This window comes from Delphinus delphis, chromosome 19 (assembly GCF_949987515.2).
Source record: "Delphinus delphis chromosome 19, mDelDel1.2, whole genome shotgun sequence".
Taxonomy (NCBI): Eukaryota; Metazoa; Chordata; class Mammalia; order Artiodactyla; family Delphinidae; genus Delphinus; species Delphinus delphis.
The window spans coordinates 46,869,194-46,892,844 of NC_082701.1; the positions used below are offsets into that span (position 1 = coordinate 46,869,194).

Consider the following 23,651-nt stretch of genomic DNA (forward strand, 5'->3'; position numbering starts at 1 on the left):
ACCAGGGGGGCGGCCATCGGGGAAGCCAAGGGAAACTATGGCCGACGGCGTCAAAGGCCACCACGTCAGGTGAGACAAGGAAAATGTCTGGTAGGGTCAGCGTCAAGCCAGAGAGGTGACAGTGGAGTGACGGCTGATGTGTCCTCCTTGAGGGGTGAGAGGGAGGTGAGGGCAAGCAGACTCCAAGTGTGGACAGCTTCTCCCAGCTAAGTGGTCACCAGGGGTCCAAGCCCCGCTGCACGAGACAGAGCTCAAACCCAGGCCCGTGGGCAGTGCGGTGTCCTCTACGTCAGCACGCGACACAGCCGGTGGCCTTCCTGCCAGCACTGCTTGCTGGCGGCGGACCCCAGCCCCCAAGCTGGAGGAGATGCTAGGGTAGCAGTAAGGCCAGAGGAGGGGGTCCCTCAAGCCAGCTCTGACCAGGGCCACCTGCGCTCTGTATTCTGGGCTGTAACACTGGACAAGATTTGAAGAAACTCTCCTACTGCCGAAAAACATTTGTCAAACCGTCAATCCAGTCGTATTACAGATGGGGAAACTGAGGCCCAGTGTCCAGGGTCCTAGTGAGTCAGCCACAGAGACGGAACCAAACCCAGCCCTGGGACTCCAATTTTGGGGTCCTTTCCAGAGTCCCAGGGTCCCCAGGAAGAAAAGGGTCTTAGCCAGGCCAAAGCCAGGGTCGCACAGAGCTGCTGCTACAGGCAGAGCCTGGCGGCCGGTGAAGACAGAGACAGACAGAAGGGTAAACACCGTGAGACGTGCTGCCTGCAGCACAGGCTGAGGAGGTGGCCGGCATGCTACAGCCCTCACCCTCCGCCCAGCCTGCCCGGGCTGCCCCACGCTGGCCACTGCGTGACCTACCCGGGCCCGCCTCCTCCGAAGCCCACCGTACCGCCTGCTCCTTCCTCCTCCCAGCCTGCTCAGACAAGCCCATGAATAGAACATTAAAGGTAAAACCTTCTAAAAGGAAAAGCAGCTCCCTGGTAGGAGTCGCCCCATGAAATGTCAAATGCAGGAAGCCTGCGCGCTTCTCACTAATGGAGGCACCTTAGTCTCCATCCCCATCATCCAGTCGCCCTATAAATAAATCACCGTAAGAAGAATGCCGGTTTTCCCCCAGGGCCTCATGAATCTCTCTGTAAAAGCCCCCTTCACGACGTGTTGGCTCAGGTGCCCAGAGAGAGACATGGCGAACTCTGCTAGGACAATTTTAGAGGCAGAAGTAACTCTCATGCCACCTCTGTGGGCTGAGAGCTGGTAACTCAGCCCTTCTCCTGACTCGGGGAAGAATTTTTTTGCTCCATTTCCTGCAGATCCACCCCGACCACAGAGCCACCGTCCCCTGGAATCAGCCCAGGACGCTACCAAGAGGCCTCGGCTCCGAGGGCTGCGGTGGTTTGTCCCCTGGCAGACATGTGATGAGTCGTGCCCACCCACCCCTGCGTGGGCGGGTGAGCCATATACCCGTTCGAGCTTTGTTCCCGACACGTGGCATGCAGAGCGCCGGCCTGCCCACTCCAACATCATGCTAGAGGCCCCGGGGTGGGAGTGCCGACCTAAGCGCCCGAGCCCACAGCTGAGCTTTCGGGATGCTCAGCTTTGCCACAGCGGACCTCTGGCGTGCACTCCCGGAGCCTGCTGCACGCTCACCAGGTGTGTTTCTGCACACACACACAGAGTATTGTGCCAACCCTCTTGCTATGTCGGCACAGAGGCCTCCACAGCACCTCTTCTGAATCACATAGCAGGGGCTGGCAGGGGCTGTTTGCAGTTTCGGATCCCAAGTTCACTGACTGATTAGACAGTAATCACAGGTTCGGAAGCACCCCGCTGAATCTGTTAGATCTGACACCCCGCCCCACCCACACCGAGAAGGAGAGGCACTCCTCGCTCCAAGGGGGGAATCTGCTCTTCTATACCGCGAGATCGGCTAGACTCTGCCTTTTTTTTTTTTTCCTTTTCCAAACTGCAGGAAGGATGGGTCTCTCAGGTACGCAACCGCGGCCGGAAGGGGGCAGGAGAAATCCCTTGTGGAGGACAGCTCTGAGTTCTGCAATTACCACCCAGCTGACAGGGTAGGGCTGGGCCATGGGAGCGCCCTCAGGAGTGAAGGAACATTCCAAAGGAGGAGGGGTAGGTGCAGGTGGAGGGACCTCCCTCATCCAGCCTAACTGCCACCACCAGAGGCTGTTGCTCCCTAGTCACCGACCAGTTTGGGGTGTGGCTCTGTTAGCCAGTCCACCAGGACAGCCTGGAAGGGGACCCACGGAGGGCAACCTATGGAGAAGTCCCAGCCCCCAGATTAAACCATGGCTCCACCTTTCTTAAGGGCATGAAAGCAGGCAGGTTGGTGCTGGCCCACTGTCTCATCCTTGTCTGCAATGAAGAATCCAGAGCAGGAGACAGTAGGGGAGGGGTGTGTCTCCCCAGACAGAAAGTGTGTGTGTGGAGGTGGACAGGACACATGAGAGAGGGGTTCAGGGTATCAGGAGCCCCAAGTCCCAGCCAGAGATGTTCCTGGATGAACACCAGAAGGGGAGTGCATGGGAACTACCAGGGAACTCTGTAACAAGGCACAAGTGATTCAGCAGTGCCCGGCACCTCGCAAAACAAATGTCACGTAAATCAAGGCAGATGGGCATGTGAGGCAGGGGAGCTTAAAGGTTAAGAGAGCACGGAAAAGAGTGTGGTGGCAGAAAAACCTGGGATCGTATCCTGACTCAGTGTACCAGCTGGGTGACCCAGGGCAAGGGAGTTCATTTGTCTGTGCCTCGGTTCCCTTATCTTGATAGCAGGGACAAGCACACGCTGATCTTGATGGGTGATTGTGGAGATTGCATGAAGTGAGGCATGAAGTCCACTCAGCTTGGCCCATCACTACTTATAAGCAGCTATTGTCAGCATGCGGACAGGGATTGGCGCAGTCGGATTCAAGGCAGGCTGGGAAGAACAGTCCATTCCCTGACGCCCACTTCCAGCTCGCATCCATCCCTCCTCCCAGCAGGCTTGGCCAAGTATGCTCTGAGACCCGCATGCCCTCCCCTTGCTCTAGTAATGGACACCAAATCAGCCGTGCCTCTTCTCCCCAGTTCAACGACATCCAAAGGTCCCTGCTCCTGGGCCCCCTTGCCTGGGAGTTGATGTCTCCCTAGGTCTTCTCCCAAGCCTTGAGGAAGTCCTCGCCCTGGGGTGCCTGCCTCACTCGTCTCTCGGACTCACTTCTACCCAGGGTGGCCTGGTCAGCGCACCCCGAGGAAAGGGCTGCTTCCAGCACTCTGCACGGAGGTCCTGCCTTCTGCTGTCCCTGGAGGCTCTGTTCCCGTTTCGCCAGTTATTTTGCTTCCTCGGCCATCTGTTCCCTCCCTGTCATCTCCTCTCTGCTTTAACCTTAACCACCACTTCACTGCAGATGGTACCAAACAGATCCGTTCTTGACATCCTTCATGATGCCTGCCCCCTCCTTCTCATCTCCAGAGAGTGAGCTTCTGCTCTGTCCTTTCTCAGGCCCTGACTCCAAAGCTTGGAGTTGGATTCACCTCCCACAAGGTCCCATTCACCCTCCTCGGTCCCAACTCTGCCACAGGTCAGGGGGCAAACACCTACCCTTTTCCCCGTCTTTTCCTTTTCCTAATGAGACTTCCTCTTTTCAAACTTGGCCGAGAACCTCTCCTGGCATCAAGTCCACTGTTTGCTCTGGTTATCCACCTGGTCTCCTAAAACAGAGCTGTTTAACCCTCCAGGGGGGTCGGGGTTGGTAGCCTGAATCTGAGACCAGAAACTCAGGCTCATTCCTGCAGTAAAGGAGCCAGTATGTCCACGCTGGGAGTTTGGGCGCTGAACAGTTCCTCTGTAGAAAATGGACCTGGAAATTGCAGTGAGGAGTTGGCCCTGTCTTGGCATGACAGAGACGGAACCAAAACACATTTTCCACATTGTGTGAGCTCACAAAAGGGGAGCATTGCACTGCTTTCCTTGCTTTTATTCTGGATTCTGGTGAGAAAATGCACGCATGGACTTTATTTAGCAACTCACTCTGCCTCTCCTCTCTATTGAGGTGACCTGGTGCTCCCCTAAAATTCTTCCTATTGGCTTCTCTTTGCTGGCATAAGGACCAGGAGCTTTGAGGAAAGAAGTCCGGAAGCTCCTAAATCAGGAAACTGTCTTGGTGTCATTGGTTTCACTAGGCTGCATTACGTGAACGGGACAGAATTGGGCTGGGAAGACCGAAATCCCGCTTCTGTACCTGGATTCGGGCTAAAAAGCCTCATATCTCAGCCCTCTAGACCGGGCTCTTGTATTTCCCCTCTATACTTTCTCTAGCAGAACGGAGAGTGTCTTGGCTGTCCGTGGAACGCTCTCCACTTCCCTTCTCCATTGGGGCTAAGGAGGGCCATGTCACTAATAGCTCCAAGAGGAGCCTGCTTACACCTGGCCACAGGGAGACCCTCTGATTCCCTAGGGAACCTCTGGATTCAAATCAACCAAGCATCTGACAACCCCATGGCCCCTCTGCGCTTCCCTTCTTCCCACAAAGGAGACCCAGTCTAGCCACTAGGCCAGCCCATCAGGCTATGGAAACCAAAAGAACAAAATGCATCTTACCGGGTTGCAGGCCTTCATCTAGCTCTCGCTGAATTATGCAGGGATGGCATTAACTTATATAAATGAGTGTGTTTGACTGATTTTGTGGTTGATGTACAGATAAATTCTAACGAAAGACAGCTACAAGCTTTTAAATTATTAATTAGACTGCCACTTAACAAAACCTACTTGGCACTCTATTTCTCTGCTTAACAAGACAAAAACTTTAAGGTTCTGTATGTGCCCAGAGGCTGTTGATTTGCATTCTGTTTTTATAGCTCTAAAAATGAAAACCATAGATCCTGACCTTAAGCAGGCCTCTTCTTGCAAAGCAAAACCCCCAGCAGGCTGCCCTTCCTTCCTGGACGGTGCTGGGTGGCTCGGGGCCTCGCTTGCCCTGACCATGTCTCATCTCTGACCAGAGATTTGCTTTTTATATCCCTGGTTCTTCTGGGGGTAGGCCAGGAGATGGAAAAGCCAGCAGGCCTAAAGCCTGAAGCCTAAAGCTACCAGCGCTGTCAGCAGCAGGGCTATTCTGGTTCACAGAGGTAGGGCACCCCCAGTTCCTAAAACGTCCTGCCTGGGGTCAGCGCCATGTTAACTGCAATAGGACAACCAGCAATCAGAGGGACGACCCTTGTGGTCCAATCCCTACTCTCACCTTCTTCCTCCTCTGGGGTTTCTTTGCAGGATGGGTAGGGCTCGTGGTCCCCTCTTCTCCCAGGAACTAGGGAGGGCTACTCTTTCTTCATCTTTCAAACCCTTTTCCAAATCATAATTAAACTATGAAACTCCCTCAGAGCCAGGACCCCACACAGGGTTCTGCATCTGACAGGCAGGGAAACTGCAACAACTATCTGAATCCAGGCTATGACATTTTTGCCGGGAGCCTTTGGGAACGATTTGAGAAGCAGAAACTTCAAGGGCCACCCCTCTTGGCACCAGCCCCAGTCATATCTTTGTCTCTGGGCACACACCTAGAATCCACACAGAGAATCTGAGTGGCCTGCGTGCGTGTGTGTGTGTGTGTGTGTGTGCGCGCCTGTATGCGCAAAAGAGACCAGTCCTGGGGACCAGGATCAGGGGCCAAGGGAGAAAATTGCCCAGGAAAGGACCCAAATAAAAGTCCTTTGCCTACACCATGTCCCACCAGCAGGCTCCAGGCCGCTGGAGCCCAGCCCAGCCCAGCCCAGCAAAGGACTTCTCTGCTCTGCTTCCCTCAGGCCAATCCAGGTGGAAGCCTCTTTGGTTGGTAGAACCTCTCCTGCCAATGAAGCTGTGCAGGAAGGGAAAAATAGCCCAAGTGGCAAACACACGTGACTGCCAAGCCTCCAGTGGCCACCTCTTGGGCAAGGTAAAGAGCCTCCCCCAGAGGGAAGCGGCCCCCAGAATGCATTGGACTCATCCCAAGCTGGGCCTCTGGCTAGCAAGGATGTGAGAAAAAGCCTCCTGGAGGCTGCTCCAGCCTCCCTGGGCACTTAAACCATATAAATAAAGTGCGTGGGCTGCTTCATGGCTCGTTTTTAACTGTAAACTGCCAAAAGACAAAAGACCAAAAGGGAGATGAGATGTCAGTTCCTCTCTGTTATCTCCATCACAGACCTGCAGACCAGACATGGCGGCCTTTAAAACTGCCTGGGAAGCCTTCCCCACTGGGGCAAGTTTGCACGCTCCTGACCCAGGCTGCCCAGACCTCGGCCTGCGCTCAGCTGTGTAAAAAAGCATCCTCTCTGTGCAGACACACTCTGGCCAACACCGCTGGTTGCTGAAAAGGCTTTTAGTCCCTTTCTGCTAGGAAAAGGAACTGGGGTGTATCCGTGAAGTGGTTTCTCCAACCAGCCGCAGAGACTTTTCCCACCCACAGTGAAGGGCAGTCAGCGTTTCCCCCCTGCACTGCACCGACCCACGTGGAGGGCACAAGTCACACACAAGTTTGTGGATATTGACACGGTGGGGCAACCGAGGCTCCTGGGTCGGACTGAGACAGCCGGGACCACCACACCGCCTTTACTGCTTCCAGCGCAGGCGTGGTTTCTTCACCTACCTGTCCGACCTGCTTATGGGGTCTCTTCCATCACCCCCACATCTGCTCCTCCCTGCCCATCTCCGGGCTTTGCTTCCCCCTCCTCCGCCACCTCCCCCCTGCCCATTTTCTCCTTCCCCATCCTACTGTGAGGTCAGAATCCTGTGCTTACGACACCTCGGTCTGTTGCCATGGAAACAGGGGCGGATTAAGGCTGGAGCGCGGAGCGCAGGGATCAGGCCCCTCCGCTACCTGAGCACCCGCCTCAGCAGGCTCCCGCAGGGCCCGGGCAGCCAGCCGTAGGCGCCGGCGGCTCGTCAGCCGCTCGGCCCGGGCCAGGGACGAGGGGGTCCCGACGGGGCACCGCAGCCCACCCGGACCTGGGAAGGGAGAGAGGTAGACGCAGAGGCCCGGGCAGCGGTTGGCGGAGCTCGCGGGCTCACGGCGTGGTCACCTGCCCTCCCTGGGCCCTGGGGACAGCTCCCGGCGCGGCAGCCACGTGGGGGCGCGGCGGGACTTCCCCAGCGCCCGCGCCAACTTTGCAGCGCTCAGCTATGAGCTCGACAAGCCCAAGGCTCGTCGTGAGGTGGTCGCGGTCTCTTAAGTTGACCCTGGCTCCGGCCGCGCTCGCTCCCGGCACGGCCTCCGCCTTCGCATCCCTCCGCTCCAGGCAGAAGGAAAGTTTGAGGAACCGATCAGCAGGGGCTAGCCACCAACCCTCGGCCGCTGGGTGTCCAGAGCCCACTGCTGAGGACCACCAAAGCGGGGCTACAGGGAAGGTGCCCGAGTCCGGGCCCCACCTGGGAACCAGGACGCGCAGTGAGTGAGCGGCCGGGCCGCGCGGTGACTGACCGCCAGCTGCACCGGAGCGCAGGTTGGACCCGGCCCCGCCAAAGCGGCAGAAGCTGGCGGCGTGTGCCCGCGCAGGGGATGGAGCCTGCAAGTCAAAACTTTATACTGGCAAAGCTAAGGTCCCAGGAGGCCGGCGCCCCTTCCATCAGGGGCAGCTCACTGTGGTCTCGAAATGACCTCGCCGAGCCAGAACCCTAGGCCTGGCCGCTTGATCCAGGGAGCAAATCCCGTGTCTCGCTACTGGCCCCAGTCAGGGGCTGAGCTCCTCCAGCAGTACTTCCTCGGCGGTTGCGTCCCCGCAAAGCCCGCCAGACTGCCCAGAGCTGCTTCCCGGGCCCGGAGCCCCGGCGCCTGGCAGCTCTCGGGCGGCTCCCAGGCTCGCGGCTCTGCCCCGTGCGTATCCAACTCCAACTTGCCCCTGCGGCTCCAACTCACCTTTGCGAAGCATGTTGGCCGCGGGGCCGCCACTCGGAGGTCGGCCTAGGCGCGCTCCCTCCCAGGGTCCGGATTCAAATCCTTGGGCGCTGGCTGCAGCTAATCCGAGCGCGTCGAGGCGGGGGCAAGCCGGGGATCCGCTTGTGCCCGGCGGCCCGGCCCCGCAGGGGCATGGTGAGCCCGAGCCCCGCGCCGAGGGCACCGGCGCACACCGGCAACCGTGGCGCTGCCCGGCAACCCCGGGGCGAGCTGCTTGCTCCGCGGAGCTGGCGGCCTGCTTCTGCAGCCCAGAGCACTTTGCAGGCGGTTTTGAGGGGGGACGCCGCCCCCCGGCCGCCCCGCCGTGGCCCCCTCCTTTCCGCCCCCTCGGGCCGCAGCCGCCGCCGCGGTTGCTGCAAAAGGGCGCTCGCACGCACCGCCAAGCTCCGGAGAAAGCGCCCGGCGCGCGTTTGCAGAACCGTGCGATCGGCGGAGCGGGGCGCCTCCCTTTCTCCCCCCCCACCGGCTTCCCCCACCTCTCCTCCCTCCTTCCCTCCTCCGCTCGCTAGCTCCCTCCCTCCCTCTCTCCGCTCCCCGCCCCCGCTCACGGAGCGCCTCCCATACAAAATTTATGAAAGTGCTCTCAGCTCGCGGTGCTGAGCGCCGTCCTATTCCCAGGGCAGCGGCGCTCAGCCGTGCGGCGCCGCCTCCCAAGGTGTTTTCGCTGCGCCCGACCCCGGGGACGATCCTTGGCCTGCGGCCGTCCAAGTACCTGCCCCAGTCCCCGGGCCAGTCGTCGGGCCACTCGAGAGCCCCTCCCGGGCCCCGTGGGCTTCCCGGGGCTCGCACCCGCCGCCCCGCCCCACCCCACCCCCACCCCCCGCTCGCCCTTCGCGGATGGAGGTCACCGAGAGAGGCAGCTGGAAGCGTGCGCTTTGCCCACCGGCTGGGATGCGAGGACCGCCGCCCAGAGTCCCCGATTACAAGTCTGCACCCCTGCCCATCTCCTCCCTGGCCGGCTCCTCTTCCTCCTCGGAGGCTCGACGGCTCCTCCTTGCCCAGGATAGCTCCGGCAGACCCAGCCGCATCGCATCCCGAGACCCAGGACACTATCCTTTTTGAGGGGTGGTGTGGTGTGCCCCCTGGCTGGTCTACACATCTCAGCAAGCATTGGGGAGGCCCAGCTGCATATTCTAGAGAGGGAAAGACTGATGTGGGGCTCAGGCAAGCTATCTCCGCCTGGGAGGGTGGGGGGCTCTATTCTCCCTCAGTCTACACAGACCCCGCCCGGGGCTTCGTGGAAAATGGAGAAGGCACCGCCTAAAAAGCAGGTCCCACAGGGGACCAGTTGGGTTGAGCTTAGAGAGGGTTCAGGCCAGATGAATCCTGGGTGGAGGCCGGCACCCCCTACTGGCCTGGGATAAGAGGGGTCCTGGAGGGGGAAAAGAGTGGGCTAAGTCACCCTTTAAAGGCACATTTATTGAGGGTCTATCATTGTAGAGTACTACTATTCCCCGGGGATTCAGCCAATGAAAAAGGCAAGGTCCCTGCCCTTGTGGAGTTTACAGTTAATAGGGACCAACTGAGGAAAGTCCAGATGAGATGGCGCGCTTGGAAGAAGAAACAGCCAGGTGTTGTTCTGCAGCTGATATGGGCAGATCAGGGAGAGCCGCTCCGAGCAGGTGACATCTAAGCAGAGATCTAATTGAAGTGAGAGGGTGAGTAGTGTGATTCCTTGGAGAAAAACTTGTCATGATCAGAAGGTCAAAAAGAAGGCCGTTATCATTCATTCACCCATACATGCGTTCAACCACACTGAGGCTCTGGGTTTGTGCTAACCACCTAGGCTTGGACTTCCAGAAGTTTATGGCACAGTTGGGGAGGACCCACAAGCTATCCTAGAATGTGACAGGAAGAGATACAGAGTGTGGGAGGGTGCTCTGCTAGCTCTGCAGGGGGGTGGGGGGGAAGACCATCCAGAAAGTCTTCACAGAAGAGATGCCGTTGGTCTTGAGGGCTGAATTCATCAGGCTGAGAAGGTGAAAGGCCATTCCAGGCAGGAAAGAATGTGCAAATGCTTGGAGGTGAGAGAGTAACCTTGTTCTGAAGATTAAGAAGATTGGTCCGGAACTACCATGGCAGTCCAGTGGTTAAGAAAGAGCTCGCTTTCCAATGCAGGCGGTGCGAGTCGATCCCTGGTCGGGGAGCTGGGATCCCACGTGCCTCTTGGCCAGGAAGCCAAAATGTGAAACAGAGGCAATATTTAACAAATTCAATAAAGACTTTAAAAATGGCCCACATCAGGGCTTCCCTGGTGGCACAGTGGTTAAGAATCCTCCTGCCAATGCAGGGGACATGGGTTTGAGCCCTGGTCCAGGAAGACCCCACATGCCGTGGAGCGACTAAGCCTGTGCGCCACAATTACTAAGCCTGCACGCTAGAGTCCCCGAGCCACAACTACTGAAGCCCGCGCGCCTAGAGCCCATGCTCTGCAACAAGAGAAGCCACCGCGATAAGAAGGCTGGGCACCACGAGTGCAGCAACGAAGACCCAACGCAGCCATAAATAAATAAATAAAATCTATACAAAAAGATGTTCCACATCGAAAAAAAATCTTAAAAAAAAAATGGTCCATCTTGTAGTGGGGAAAGAAGGTGAGGTATTCTCTTAGCCTCCACCAGCTGCAGAACTGGACTGAGCCACCCCGTCTGAGCTCCGCCAGGCAGACACTAGCTGAACTCGATGATGCTGAGAGCTGCAGAGGCCCTCCACCAGTAAACCAATGTCGGCGAGGTTGAACAACTTGACCAGCATCTCACAGCAGATCCGCGCCCAAGTATGGGCCTGAATCAGGGTGTGCCGATCCTCCTCCCACCTCCTCAAGCCGCCTCCCCATGACCCCCTGCCCCACAATCTCCAGTATCTTAGGCAAAGTTGGCTGGGGCTGGGCGTGAGTGTGAGAAGCAGAGTTATTTCAGTCCTCTGGCTGGGTGCTGTTTTGGAGTTCAGCCAGGGAGTGGGGGCGACCGTGGGTGGGTGTTGTAGCTTAATGTGGGGGGAGCACTGTGCCCGCCTTCTTGTCAGGCAGTAATTACTCAGACTGCTGAGTAACTCTGGCAGGGAGACCCCCATGGACAGATGGAGGTGTTCTCCGCTTAAGTTGAATAACAGCCCCCAGTGTCCTGCACTGCAGGGTCTTGGGGCACATGCTCATTTCCTAATGGGGGCCAGGGCAACTCATTTAGGACAGGGGCTGTGAGGCAGTGTTATAAAAGGATGGGGGACTTCTATCACCAGTGGGCCCACCTCTGCCTAGGGAAAGGCCCTAAGGGATACGGGGCCTGCTAGGGAGAAGCCATTACTCTGCTGGAGCCAATTTTTCCCCCTTGGAACTCACAGCTGCAGCCAGAGCTAAAGCTACCCACAGGCTGGGCCTTAGTGTCCTGAATGGGGAGGGGCTGGACTCACGGGGTCCCTGGAATTGAGATCCTACACCCTGGGGGTCCAGAGAACCTGAGGGAATGGGAAAGTGCAGCCTGGACTCTTATCAAGCTGATGGGGTGTTCCTTGGACCCATGCTGGCCACATTCCTGTCCAAAGCTGTGATTGTCCTAAGAGCATCAGTTGGTGGTCTGAGGGGCAGAGCACTGACCCCTTCTGGTCCTCCCCTTGGCTGCTCGTTCCCAGCCTGCCCATTCAGCTCTCCTCTCTGGGCAGTCTCCCAGGCAGAGCCTGTGCCTGGCTGCTTGTTTTTCACTTCTCCCTGCACCTTAATTAGGAGTTTCCAAGCAGGGAGGGCCTCCAGGGGAGCCCGAGGCCACAGAGCGCCTTAAAGGGCCAGCTGCGCTCACAGAGAGAGCAGAGAGGAAGATGGTGCCAGAGGGCTGCGTGGGCAAACGGTCCTGGGGGACGATTCCTCTATGGGGCAGACCTTGCTGAAAGTCAGTCCTGCAGGTACTCTGCTCTTCCAAATGTCAAGGCTGTCTCACTGGCTACCCTGTCTTCTCTTTGAGATTCCAGAAGCTTATGCCACTGATCAGGAGAGAGGCTTCCTAGGCCTGAGGGGCAGCCTAGGCAGGGCAAACGTTGGCCAGAATCCCGAAGGTTTAGGCAGTCGAGTCCTTAGACTTCCCCACTCCCCCAGGAAAGCACCTTCAGGCTGGGGGCCTTCCCCTGGTAGCAGTTTATCACAGGTGAACCTTCCACACTGTCGGTTCTAAAGGTGTAAGGGCAACCCAGCGCTCCGGAAACCGGCACCAAGACTCAACTTGGAACTGGCTCGGTGGGTGCCGAGTTCTGTCCTGTCCGGAGCAATGAGGTCCTCTGAGGCAGGGAATGCAGCCCCACCCATAGGCATCCAGGTCTTATCAGGAGGGGAGAGAGTGAGGGGAGCTGAAGGAGGACCCTGTGGTGTCCCCATTTACAAGACTCCGCCCGCAGAACTGGGTAGGGAGTCGGCAAATAGGAGGGCGCTTGTCGGGGAGAACCAGGTTCAAGCTGCCCGGACGGGGAGGAGGGGACAGGGTCGCTGGGAGAACGCAACCGCTGTGGCCGGGGACCACTAGGGACTCCCGAGAATGTCGACCTTCCCGGCTGACCTGGGGGCCCACTCTAGCCCCACCCCTATCTTTCTCCTTCACGGTCCCCGCCCCGCAAATCCCCGCCCCTCGCTGGCCGATCGGCGATCGATCGCACTGTCTGCGCTCTCCTCGTTCTTCTAGCGCTGTCTTTTTGGTCCCAACGTGGGCAGCTGGTGATGGCGGCGCTGGTTGCGGCCGAGGCCACAGAGTCCGGCAGCCGAAACGGCCCGGGCAGAGGTGGGTGCTGTAAGGCTGCGGCCTCCGGACCTCGCATCTCGGGGTAGGGCCCCCAAGTCAGGGACAGGATCCTTTAATGGCGGAGGCGCGTTTCTCCTCCAGACCCGGAAGGCCTTGCCGTCGCTCGCTCTGGGCGGCTGTCGCTGGAGCCCAGGACGACAGGTCTTTCTTTTGCAGCCTTAGGGCACGATCGGGAGCAGCCCCTCCTAGGAGCTTGTAGTCCTCAAGCCGGCAACGCTACCCGCCCTGCCTTGGCGGGTAGACAGACACCTGAAGACTCACGGATAAGACGTACCCGACGGGGAGGGAAGGAGCCAGGCGCGTTGCCCCGGGCATTCCACAAGTGTGCCTTCGGGGAATGCTTCAGGAAAGATGCACAAGGTGTCATTCACCTGGCACTTATTGAGCGCCCGCTCAATGCCAGGCTTGTGCTAGGTGCAGGGACTGGACTGCAGCCCTGCCCTTAGGGATCTCACAGTCTACCGAGGAATGCTGACGTTAACAGAAGGCGACTGCCAAATGATAAAGGAGGAAGCGCCTACTGGCCCTTGGGACAAATCGAGCTGCTACGACTAGCAGCTCCCACACCCCAACAACAAGGGACTTGGACCTCTGCCAGAGGAGCTTCTGAGAGGGGCGGGCCCAGAGACGCAGGCTGGTGTTTCATGGCCTTTGAAACATCTGAACAAGTACCATAGCAGCGGTAACATTCAAATCTGGACTTAGGGTCCCAAGCCTGCCATTCTAGTTCTCCACTGCACCATCACCACCACCACCCATGCATCAGCCCTCCCCCCCCACACACACACAGAGGCTGAAGTGTCAGGTCTGGCAGGATCCCTGGCAGAAAATAGTACAGGCTCAATAAATATTCGCTGAATAAATTCATTTCTCTCCTTGTCACATTCCCAAACTGTCTGGTGCCTAAAGGGAGACCAGGGTTGGGCTAAACTGAATTGTGGGGAGTAGGATGCAGATGAAGGGCTGCAGCCTTCCTAAAGGGCTACAATGTTTCTTCTTCTTTAATCAGGGGTTTGTAATTATTTGTGTACCTGCATTTGCCGCCACTAGACTACTAGCCCCTAAAGGGCAAGGTCACTTTTCTGTCCTTACCTGTTTGCCCACAGTCCTGACTAGAGTGTATGTATTCTTTCCATCCTTCCTGGGGTGGGAAGTGGGGTAGAATGATGGAACTGGGGAATTTGTTAAGTCAGTTAAATGTATGGTGTTTATTTCCCTTTTGAATGAGGAGAGGGGACGAGTGCAGGAATTAACCAGCGTAGACATAGTCAGTGGGACTCAAGTAAGGAAGGCAGTCTTTTAAATGAGTCCTTACAACAGTTTGCTTATAGATCTCATATCTAGGATCTCAGAACTTCAAGGTGTTCTCAGGGGCTGGGGGGAGAGGGACATTTTCCCAGACAGGTTGGGCTGGCTGGACTCTCGGCGTTTTCTCAGGATTGTTCTCTATCAAGGAGCGGTTGTGTGGACTTTTTTTTCATTTGCCTCTCAGTTGAGTCCCCTGGTGTCAGCTTACTCTCCTGAGGTAAGAGCTGAGCCCCACACTCAAGTCCTTGATCCCCAATAATCTCATAACGTGGAAATTATACAGATTTCCTCCTAGCTTAATGGGTTGTCCTTCCAGCTTCAGGATGAAGTCAGTGGGGAAGAAGGCTGGGCCAATCCTCTTGGCATCTAGGATCGGGGCCTTAAACTTGGGTGGTGTTAACAGCTCACTCAGGTCTGGCTGTGGTTTAGGCCAGGCACCAACCAACTCAGGCCTTGCATTCATCCTAGGTCGAGCCCCTCGGGGCCGCTTGGCCAATCAGATACCCGCTGAGATCCTGAACAATCCCCAGCTGCAGGCAGCCATTCAAGTCCTGCCTTCCAACTATAACTTTGAGATTCCCAAGACCATCTGGAGGATCCAACAGGCCCAGGCCAAGAAGGGTGAGCCCGTAAGCTTTGAGCGGGGGTGGGGGAGGAGAGGTTGCCCGGCCGAGCCAGGGGCAGTGTCCCCATCCCAGTCTCTTCCCAGCCCTCTGCTCATGTCTCTGCTCTGTCTTGCAGTGGCCTTACAAATGCCTGAAGGCCTCCTCCTCTTCGCCTGTACCATTGTGGATATCTTGGAAAGGTGAGCCTTGGGCCGCTGACGAAGCGGAACCAAGACCTTCCCCACGTCCATTGCAGCTCTGCCTGTTGGCATCATGTTCTCCTTCTGGACCTCTGCCTTACCGTGTTCCTTCCCACAGCCATACACACACCAAGGGGAAAACCCCAGACTAAACTCCTAGCCTGCTGCAATCCCTGCTTGTCTCTATACATCTCCCCTTCCCTAAAAGAAATTGGGAGGGAGAAATGAGTCAACTCCAGTATCTTCAAAGGTGGGCCCACCGCAGGTGGTGGAGCCTGAGGAAGAAGCTGAGAGTTCTCAGAGTTGACCCTGCAGTGGGCTGGGTGGTCAGCGTGGGGGTCTGGCTTGGGGGAAACTTTTTCTCTGTCACATTGGGAGGAGTGAGGCAAGAGGGGCTTGGCAGAGGGAGAAGCGCATAGGAGATGGTGTTCAGTTCCTCTACCTCCCTCATCTAAGTTTCTTCAATACAGTGAGCCATCCTTGGGAGGGGGGTGAGTGCTCAGCCATCTGCAACCAGCACAGGAACAGGGAGGGCGAAAGAAGAAAGGGGAGGTCACCTCGTGATGGGAACCTCCCACTTCCCTGCTGCCGCCCTACCCCCACCCTGCAGCCACAGACTCACTTCCCTGCTCCCACCCTCTTGCCCCTTGGGGATGCTCTCTGGGGCTCGGGCCAATTTGCATACATTTTAATCTATAAAAAATTAAGTGCTCTGGCTGACTCAGATGCCTGGGCTGCATTCTAAGGAGCTGAATTATCTGCTTCTGTGCACAGCCTGATTTGGGGAGGTGGGGGAGCTGCCTGGCAGCAGCTCAGCTTTTCGCACCACACCCCCAGGAGAGGAATGGGGAGACCCCCTGACACTGAGCCAGACTCCATGCCCCAGGGGTGGGTCTCAGGGAAGAGCTAATCCTCTGGCCCCATTCCTGTGGTGAGTTCAGGGAGAGTGGGGTCTTCCCCAGCCACCCCGTTCCCCAGTGATTCAGGCCTGGCAGCAGATCCCATGGCAGTGTGCTGGCCAGAGCCCACTCTTCCTAACACATGAGGTGTGTGGGTGGCGCCATGTGCTGCGGAGGAGCTGTCCACGGGTCCCCCCATCCCGGGCACAGGGGGCCCTGACTAAAGGTGGGGAGGTAGCAGGGGGTCTGGGCGACGGGGAGGCTGTGTGTATCCACACACGCGTGCCCACGCACGTCACGGTGCCGGGGTGTGGGAATGGGTGTCTTCGCCCCTGTGTGCAATGCTCATTGTTCTGGGTGGGAGGAGTTGGGGTGGCAGAGGTCTGTGTTTGACCCCCTGTATGCCAGGCTGAGGGTTGGGGGTCCCTCTTGCAGTCTGAGCCTGGGCAGAGGAACAGGGATGCTACAGAGTCCGTCCTCATACAGCTACGGTTCCAGGAGCTGCTGCCAGGCCTGGGGGAGGTAGCAGCTGGGCCCCTCCTACTCTGTTGGCAGAAGTGGCAGCTGCCAACCCAAGGGATTGGGAGAGGTAGGGAGAGTGGAGCTGGGCCCTGAGATACCTCCACAGTTAGGTTCTCTGCTACCTCCTTGTGTCACTGTCCCATTGTTCCCCACCCCGACAGGTTCACGGAGGCCGAAGTGATGGTGATGGGTGATGTGACCTACGGGGCTTGCTGTGTGGATGACTTTACCGCAAGGGCCCTGGGAGCTGACTTCCTGGTGCACTATGGCCACAGCTGCCTGGGTACGGCAGACCAGGACACCCAGACCCTGGCAGGGAGGTGGGACTGCACGCTCATCTCCATCGCAGTGCCTTGTCCTGCTTGTATGCACAAGGTCCCTCCCAGTTTCTGGGATGGCCTTGGCCTTCCTGCACTGCAGGTGGAGCTTTCCTTTGGACTTGGTTGCCTTGGAAACCATGCTGCTGTCCCAGATGCGGGTGTTTGAAAGGCTGTTGGTGGTAGAGCAGGCTGGGCCCCCAGCCGAATGACAGAGATGGAGCTTCTGAAAGACCTGTGACAACACCCTCCCCACCTCCCCCAACCCCTCCCTCTAACCCTCAGGGTAAAGCCACTGGTCCTGGCTACTCAGAAACCTTGGCCTGGGCCAGGCCCTCTGCCCCTCCTGCCTTCCAGAACAGTCTCCTGAACTCTTCCCTCCTCCCAGTTCCCATGGACACCTCGGCCCAAGACTTCCGGGTGCTGTATGTCTTTGTGGACATCCGGATAGACACTACCCACCTACTGGACTCTATCCGCCTCACCTTTCCCCCAGCCAGTGCCCTTGCGCTGGTCAGCACCATTCAGTTTGTGTCAACGTTGCAGGTAAGTGGGCAGACAGTGGCCAGTCTCCAGGCTCTTCCTGGATCCCCACGGCAGGTGCTCCAGGCTGGTCCTATGGCCCTGCCTCTCCTTCCCCATGCACTTGCTTCCCTTCCCTCATTATCCCTACAGGCAGCTGCCCAAGAGCTGAAAGCTGAGTATCGTGTGAGTGTCCCACAGTGCAAGCCCCTGTCCCCTGGGGAGATCCTGGGCTGCACGTCCCCCCATCTACCCAAGGAGGTGGAGGCTGTTGTGTAAGTGAAAAATGGGGTGCCAGTCATAGAGACACAAGAAACGTACTGTAGGAGGGAGCTCAGGTTCATCATCCAGGAAAGGAAACTGAGTCTAAAGCTCCTTAGCCATTCGCTCAAGGTCACCTTGCAAGGTGGGGACCAAATAGGGTTTCAGGTTTCCTGTCTCCCTCTCCAGCGCTCTGTCCAGCATCCAGAAGGCTGTGTCCAGGGTGGAGCGGGAATCAGGGCCTGATGGGGGATGAGGGTGGGCTAGAAGTGGTGGGAACATAATTGGAGAAGATGGATGGGCACGCCCAGGCTGCAGCCCCATTAATTTAGCATCCGGACAGCCAACAAGCAGGAGCAGCATGTCTCCTGCCGCCTAATTATTTTAGGTAATGGAAATGCTTAATGTTGTGTGAACGCAGCCAGCCCCAGAGCCGACAGCTCCCCCGGCTAAGCCTGGGGAGGGGAGCCCCATTCCCAGCTAATGGCAGGGCAGGAGGGAGGGGCACTCCCCTGACTCAGCCCCACCTGCACCCACACAGGACATCCCTGCCCCTAGCAGGCCCACATCAGGGCCTTCCCCAGCCCAGACCTGGTAGCCCTGCTCCCTGAGGGGCCATTCCCCCTGTGCCTGTGCCTGCATAACTCTGAGCTCGTAGATGCCTGCCCCCGGGGGCGTCGTGGTGTGTGTTGGAAGGAGGGACACTCTGAGTGTTGGCCATTCATCAAAATTTGGTGTGATCTCCAAGACAGAAGGAGCTGCCGTGCAGATTGTCTTCCATGCTCTGGCCTCTCCATGGTCTGGGAAGGTACTGTTAGGGACAGCATCTCCTAGGCATGCTTGGTACAGCCTGATGGGTAAGCCTAGAATCAAGTCCCAGATATACTGCTTAATAGCTGTGTGACTTTGGGCAAGTTTCTTAATATCCCTGAACCTCACTTGTATCTTTTGTGAAATGGGGATACTGTAGGTAGCAGCTTGGAGGATTACCTGATAGGACTGAGTGAAGTCATACATGTCAGGTGTTTGGCCCAGGCCTGGTACACGGAAGGCACAAGCCCAGTAAACAGTGGCTGTTATTACAACTCAGTAACTGGACCCAAGAGCTAGTTTGGGCAGAGAGTAGCCAGTATATACCCTGAAAGCTCATTTATGGTATAGATGACACCCTGAACACTACTTCCCACATCTGTATTGAGCTAGGTGAGGGAGAATCTGTCCCTCCACCTCCAAGTTAGGATCTAGATCTAGAGCCTTACCATGGTCTTGGCTGTCCCTTTACTGTTCCCCCAGAAGGTCGGGGTGGGGAGAGGTGCAGTTCTTAGATTCTGCACTACATAGCTAGAGGGGCCTTAATGGTCATCCAATTCAAACTTATTTTACATGTGAAAAAGCCAGGACAGCGTCTTCCCTGGTGGCGCAGTGGTTAAGAATCCGCCTGCCAACGCAGGGGACACAGGTTCCATCCCTGGTCCAGGAAGATCCCACATGGGGCGGAGCAACTAAGCCCGTGCGCCGCAACTACTGAAGCCCATGTGCCTAGAGCCTGCGAGCCACAACAAGAGAAGCCATCTCAATGAGAAGCCCGTGCACCACAACGAAGAGTAGACCCCATTCACCGCAACTAGAGAAAGCCGGCACTCAGCAACGAAGACCCAATACAGCCAAAACAAAAACAAAAAACAGGGCGGGTGGGGTACGGTGAGGGGGGCGGTGTGTGTGAAATGATGCTTTGTCCCAGTTCACATACGCAGTCAGCAGCATAGCCAAGAACTCAGTCCTGTGGACCTCCGAGCCAGTGCCTGCTTCTTCTGGTGCCCCACCCCACACTCACTGTCCCCTTTCTCCCCGCTGCAGATATCTTGGAGATGGCCGCTTCCATCTGGAGTCTGTCATGATTGCCAACCCCAGTGTCCCTGCTTACCGGTATGGACTGAGCTGGGCTGACCATCTGGGAAGGGGGTGGGGTTCCCTGCCACTGTAACCCTCAATCAGCCCAAACTTCCTCATCCCTTGGCCACTTAACAGCCCCCGGCCCTGAGGATCTGAGGCACTTGGGTTCTGAATCTCGGTATCAGGAGAAGGGTTGCTGCTGCACAGCACCTACCCATCCCCTGGAATCACACCTGGATCCCAGACCCCTCTCCCACTCTTGCCTGCTCGAGTTGCGGAACTGATCTTCCCAACGACAATCTCTGCTCTTGCCTCTGTTCTTACTTGCCTGCATGGAGACTGAGGGTTCAGGAGACCAAGGGGCCGAGTCGGGGAGCTGTGTATATAGCACAAATCCTGTAAGTGGCTGTCACTGTGACCATGACAGCTTCTTTTCCAGATACGACCCGTACAGCAAAGTCCTCTCCAGAGAGCAGTATGACTGCCAGCGCATGCAGGCCAACCGCCAAGAAGCCATAGCCGCTGCCCGCTCAGCTAAATCCTGGGGTCTCATCCTGGGCACTTTGGGCCGCCAGGGCAGTCCCAAGATTCTGGAGGTCAGAGGGCTCGGGATGGCCTCTGGAAAAGAGGACGAACTGGGAACCGAGCTGGGAAAATCAGTAGCCTAAGGGGTTTAGCTTTGGCTGCTTGATCATGGGGACCCCAGCTCTGCCTCCCTCTCCCAACAGCACCTGGAATCTCGGCTCCGGGCCTTGGGACTTCCCTTCGTGAGGCTGCTGCTCTCTGAGATCTTCCCCAGCAAGCTTCGCCTTCTTCCTGAGGTGGATGTGTATGTTTGCCCACCTTTCCTGTCTAGCTATGACTGGCTAAAAAAGCTTAGAATCTGGGTCCTGCCCAGCACCTATCGAAGGCTGGAGTCGGTGCTTCCATGATCATGAAATGTCAGCGTTTACAGAGCACTCGTCCAGCCTGGACTGCCTTTGGCTGTGGGTCTTCCCTACTTTGTCTGGCTTGGGGGCTCACAGGCAGCGGCAGCATCACAGTCATTCTGCGTGAGATGAGTTGGAGGGGGGGTTGGCACCTGCACTGTACCAGGCACTAAATTTGATTCTGGAGATACTATTGCAAAAGAGCTGCCCAGGCCCTCCCTTCAGAAAGCTCATAGTCAGTGGAGGAAACAGGAGAAAACAAGCAACACCATAGTGTTATTTTTTTTTTTTAATAAATTTATTTATTTTTGGCTGTGTTGGGTCTTCGTTGCTAGGCGTGGGCTTTTTCCAGTCGCGGCGAGCGGGGGCTACTCTTCGTTGCAGTGCGGTGGCTTCTCGTGGAGCACAGGCTCTAGTCACGCAGGCTTCAGTAGTTGTGGCTCGCGGGCGCTAGAGTGCAGGCTTAGTAATTGTGGCGCACAGGCTTAGCCGCTCCGCAGCATGTGGGATCTTCCTGGACCAGGGCTCGAATCCGTGTCCCCTGCATGGGCAGGCGGATTCTTAACCACTGTGCCACCAGGGAAGTCCCCATAGTGTTATTCTAAACAGCAGTAGGTGACAGTCTTTAGAATAGTAAGCATGCATTGTCTGTGTTGGGGACACAGCCATGTTCTTCAGCATGCTGCCCAGGAACAGGCCCCCCCGCCCCTTGGATCTGACGTGACTTCCCCTCCCAGGTGGGTGCAGGTGGCATGTCCACGCCTCTCCATTGACTGGGGCACAGCCTTCCCCAAGCCGCTGCTCACACCCTATGAGGTAACACCACGTTTTGAAAATCCCTGGGAGAGAGTGGGCTTTGCTCCTAGTTCTGTGGGTGGGTGGGCAGCACTTAGTTACAGCTGAGCCACTTCCTAGCTGTGTGGCCTTGGAAGTCCCTTCACCTCTCTGAACCTCACATTTCCTCTCTGTGCTATAGGGATATAGTAGGACCTTCGTAGGCCGTCGTGAGGGCAGAATTAAATAATCCTGCGTAGAAAAATGTTGGCAGATGTTACTGTCCGGTGTTTCTCCTCTAGGCGGCAGTGGCCCTGAGAGACATTTCCTGGCAGCAGCCCTACCCTATGGACTTCTACGCTGGCAGCTCCTTGGGGCCGTGGACGGTGAACCACGGGCGGGATCGGCTGCTCCAGCACCCGGGCCGGCCGGCGCTGGCGAAGGTAAGAAGGAACCTCAAGGAGGGCGGAGAGGCTTGGGCGCGGCCAGACATTGGCCGCCTCCTTGGTGACGCGAGCCGAGCCCGCCGCCCTGCGGCCGCTACGGGAAATGCGTGTCAGCGGGGTGGGGAACGTCGCGGAAGCGAGACCGTGACCAAAGTCGGCCACCTCAGGTTCAGGAGAGGCCCGCGCGCCCCTTTCCAGCCGTGGCTTGCGAGGCTTGCAGCTGCAGAGACGAGGAGGTCGCGCCGCTCGCTCCCTGAAACGCTCCTTGGTTCCAGGTATCAGCCCCAGCTCTGGCCGGGCCGCACCCTCTCTCCGTTGTCATGGCAACGTCCACTCTCTCTGAGGCCCGCCTCCAGGGTGGTGCCGGCATTGGGTCACGCCTCCTTATGTTTAACTTCCGCTCGGGGAAAGACCACGTCCGTTCCCTCTGGCGCTTGCCTAGAATTATGGCTGCGTCTCCGCGTCTGCGTGTCTTGTGTTTGGCCGGTTTTCGGCAGAGCGAGCGGGGCTTCCGCGAGAAGACGGGAGCGCTGCGGAAGGCGCTGCGGGGTCGCGCAGAGCTCGTGTGCCTCAGCGGCCCGCACCCGGTCGCGGACGCAGCGGGCCCTGAGGGCGCCGGGCCAGACCCCGGTGAGATGAGCCCTGCCCGGAAATGCGCTCAGAGTCTTCTCTGTCTTGCCTCGTCCCCGTAACGCCTGCCTGCACACAGCCACCCTGTCCCTCCCCTCATTCCTGCCACCCTCCCACCTCATTCTGCCTATGCCCTCCATCCCTCCCACCCCAGCCCCTCGCTCAAATTCCAGCCTGGCCCTCCCAGACTTCCACCTTGTCTCTTCTCCAGGTCAGTCTGTTCCCCGCCTCATTTTCCCCAGACTTTCTTCTCTCCTCAGCCTCCTCTCTTTCCCTCACTCCCTTTCTCATTTCTCTCCCCCTGGATTTCCCCTTGTCCTAACTCTGAACTCTCCCCCTCATCGCTGTAGGGCCCTGCCCTCCGGAGGAGCAACCTCGAGGCTGGTGGTTTTCCAAACAGGAGGCAGACGTTTTCTCGGCACTGGAAGAGCCCACGGTGTGCAGAGGTCTGGAGGAAGCCCTGGGAACGGTGGCACAGGCACTGAGCAAGCTTGGGCCTTTCGATGGGATCCTTGGTTTCAGCCAGGGGGCCGCGCTAGCAGCCCTTGTGTGTGCCCTTGGCCAAGTCGGCGATCCCCGCTTCCCATTGCCCCGGTTTATCATCCTGGTATCTGGTTTCTGTCCCCGGGGCCTTGGCCTCAAGGAAGCTATCCTGCAGGGCCCCTTGTCAGTGCCTTCCCTCCATGTTTTTGGGGACACCGACCGCGTCATCCCCGCTCAGGAGAGTATGCAACTGTGTAGCCGATTCGCTGGAGCCATCGCCCTCACCCACTCTGGTGGCCACTTCATTCCGGCAGCCGCACCCCAGCGCCAGGCCTACCTCCAGTTCTTGGACCAGTTTGCAGAGTGAAAGATCAACAAATGCCTTTGCCTCTGCATTCCCTCTCCACCCCCTATCCCCTAATGGAGACACATGACCTTGATGCAGCCTCTACAATCCCTGTCCTCCCCTTCTTTCCCCTACTGTGATCTCAAGAGACAGATATCAATACTTAAGACTCAGATTATATAAGCCTAGCTCTGCACTCAAGAAAAAGAGGATTAGGCGGCCTAATGGACTTTGACCATGGCATCTGACGTTCAAATATGAAAAAGGTCAGTGGAGCCCTGGATGAGTGGAGGGTAACACAAAAAGCAGAGACTGGCAGCACCGTGACTGCCACACAATAAAGTGGTGATTTGGATTTTCAGCATCTTTTCCCTGGTATACACAGCAAAACTCATTTTATTTAAAAAAAAAAAAAAAAGTGGATTCCTGGCCATCCATACAGCCTCCAGGGCAGCACCAAGCAGGGAGGTGTTTCCAGTTGTGAACCCCCAGGACAAGCTCATGCATATGTGCACATAGACACTTACACATTACTGGTGGAAGGCCTAAGTCCCAACCTGAAAGAAAGGAGGCCTCCCTGAAGCAGGGAAGAATTTACATCTGAGAAGTTTGGGGAAGAGATCAATTGGCAGGGCTCTGCCTGGGCCATACTGAGTTTTGGTTTCCTCCATCCTGATCCCTAAGAGTTGTGTGTTGGCCTGTCAAAACCTGGCTTCATATGTTCTCTGCTTTCTCCACCATAACAGTCTTACCCCTCCGAACTATGAGCTTGAAGGGTGGGATGGTGCTAGACCTTGATGGAAGCCAA

The 23,651-nt window shown here is 57.3% G+C and overlaps 1 protein-coding gene across 3 annotated transcripts; it reads left to right on the forward strand.

Annotated features, from left to right (window-relative positions):
• The first annotated feature begins 12,043 nt into the window (after positions 1-12,043).
• On the forward strand, positions 12,044-22,501 carry DPH1 (diphthamide biosynthesis 1). Of its 3 annotated transcripts, XM_059998351.2 has the most exons (13): positions 12,057-12,687; positions 14,485-14,637; positions 14,758-14,821; positions 16,404-16,525; positions 16,948-17,105; positions 17,235-17,356; positions 19,200-19,268; positions 19,675-19,831; positions 19,964-20,064; positions 20,902-20,980; positions 21,241-21,381; positions 21,552-21,659; positions 22,365-22,501. In XM_059998351.2, the coding sequence occupies exons 1-12, from the start codon at positions 12,627-12,629 to the stop codon at positions 21,639-21,641; spliced, it is 1,317 nt and encodes a 438-aa protein (XP_059854334.1). In that variant the 5' UTR covers positions 12,057-12,626; the 3' UTR covers positions 21,642-21,659; positions 22,365-22,501. The 3 variants fall into 3 exon arrangements, 2 of the variants coding, with proteins under 2 accessions (XP_059854334.1, XP_059854335.1); XM_059998352.1 differs by lacking the exon at positions 14,485-14,637 and having other exon boundaries at positions 12,058-12,687; XR_009517100.1 differs by lacking the exons at positions 21,552-21,659; positions 22,365-22,501 and having other exon boundaries at positions 12,044-12,687; positions 19,964-20,221; positions 21,241-21,283.
• Positions 22,502-23,651: the final 1,150 nt, after the last annotated feature.

Bases quoted from the DNA above. Each gene is read 5' to 3' on its own strand.
- DPH1 (XM_059998351.2), top strand. From the start codon at position 12,627: ATGGCGGCGCTGGTTGCGGCCGAGGCCACAGAGTCCGGCAGCCGAAAC. The intron at 14,822-16,403 runs GTGAGCCTTGGG...CCACCCCGACAG, and splicing joins ATTGTGGATATCTTGGAAAG to GTTCACGGAGGCCGAAGTGA. The intron at 17,106-17,234 runs GTAAGTGGGCAG...TTATCCCTACAG, and splicing joins AGTTTGTGTCAACGTTGCAG to GCAGCTGCCCAAGAGCTGAA.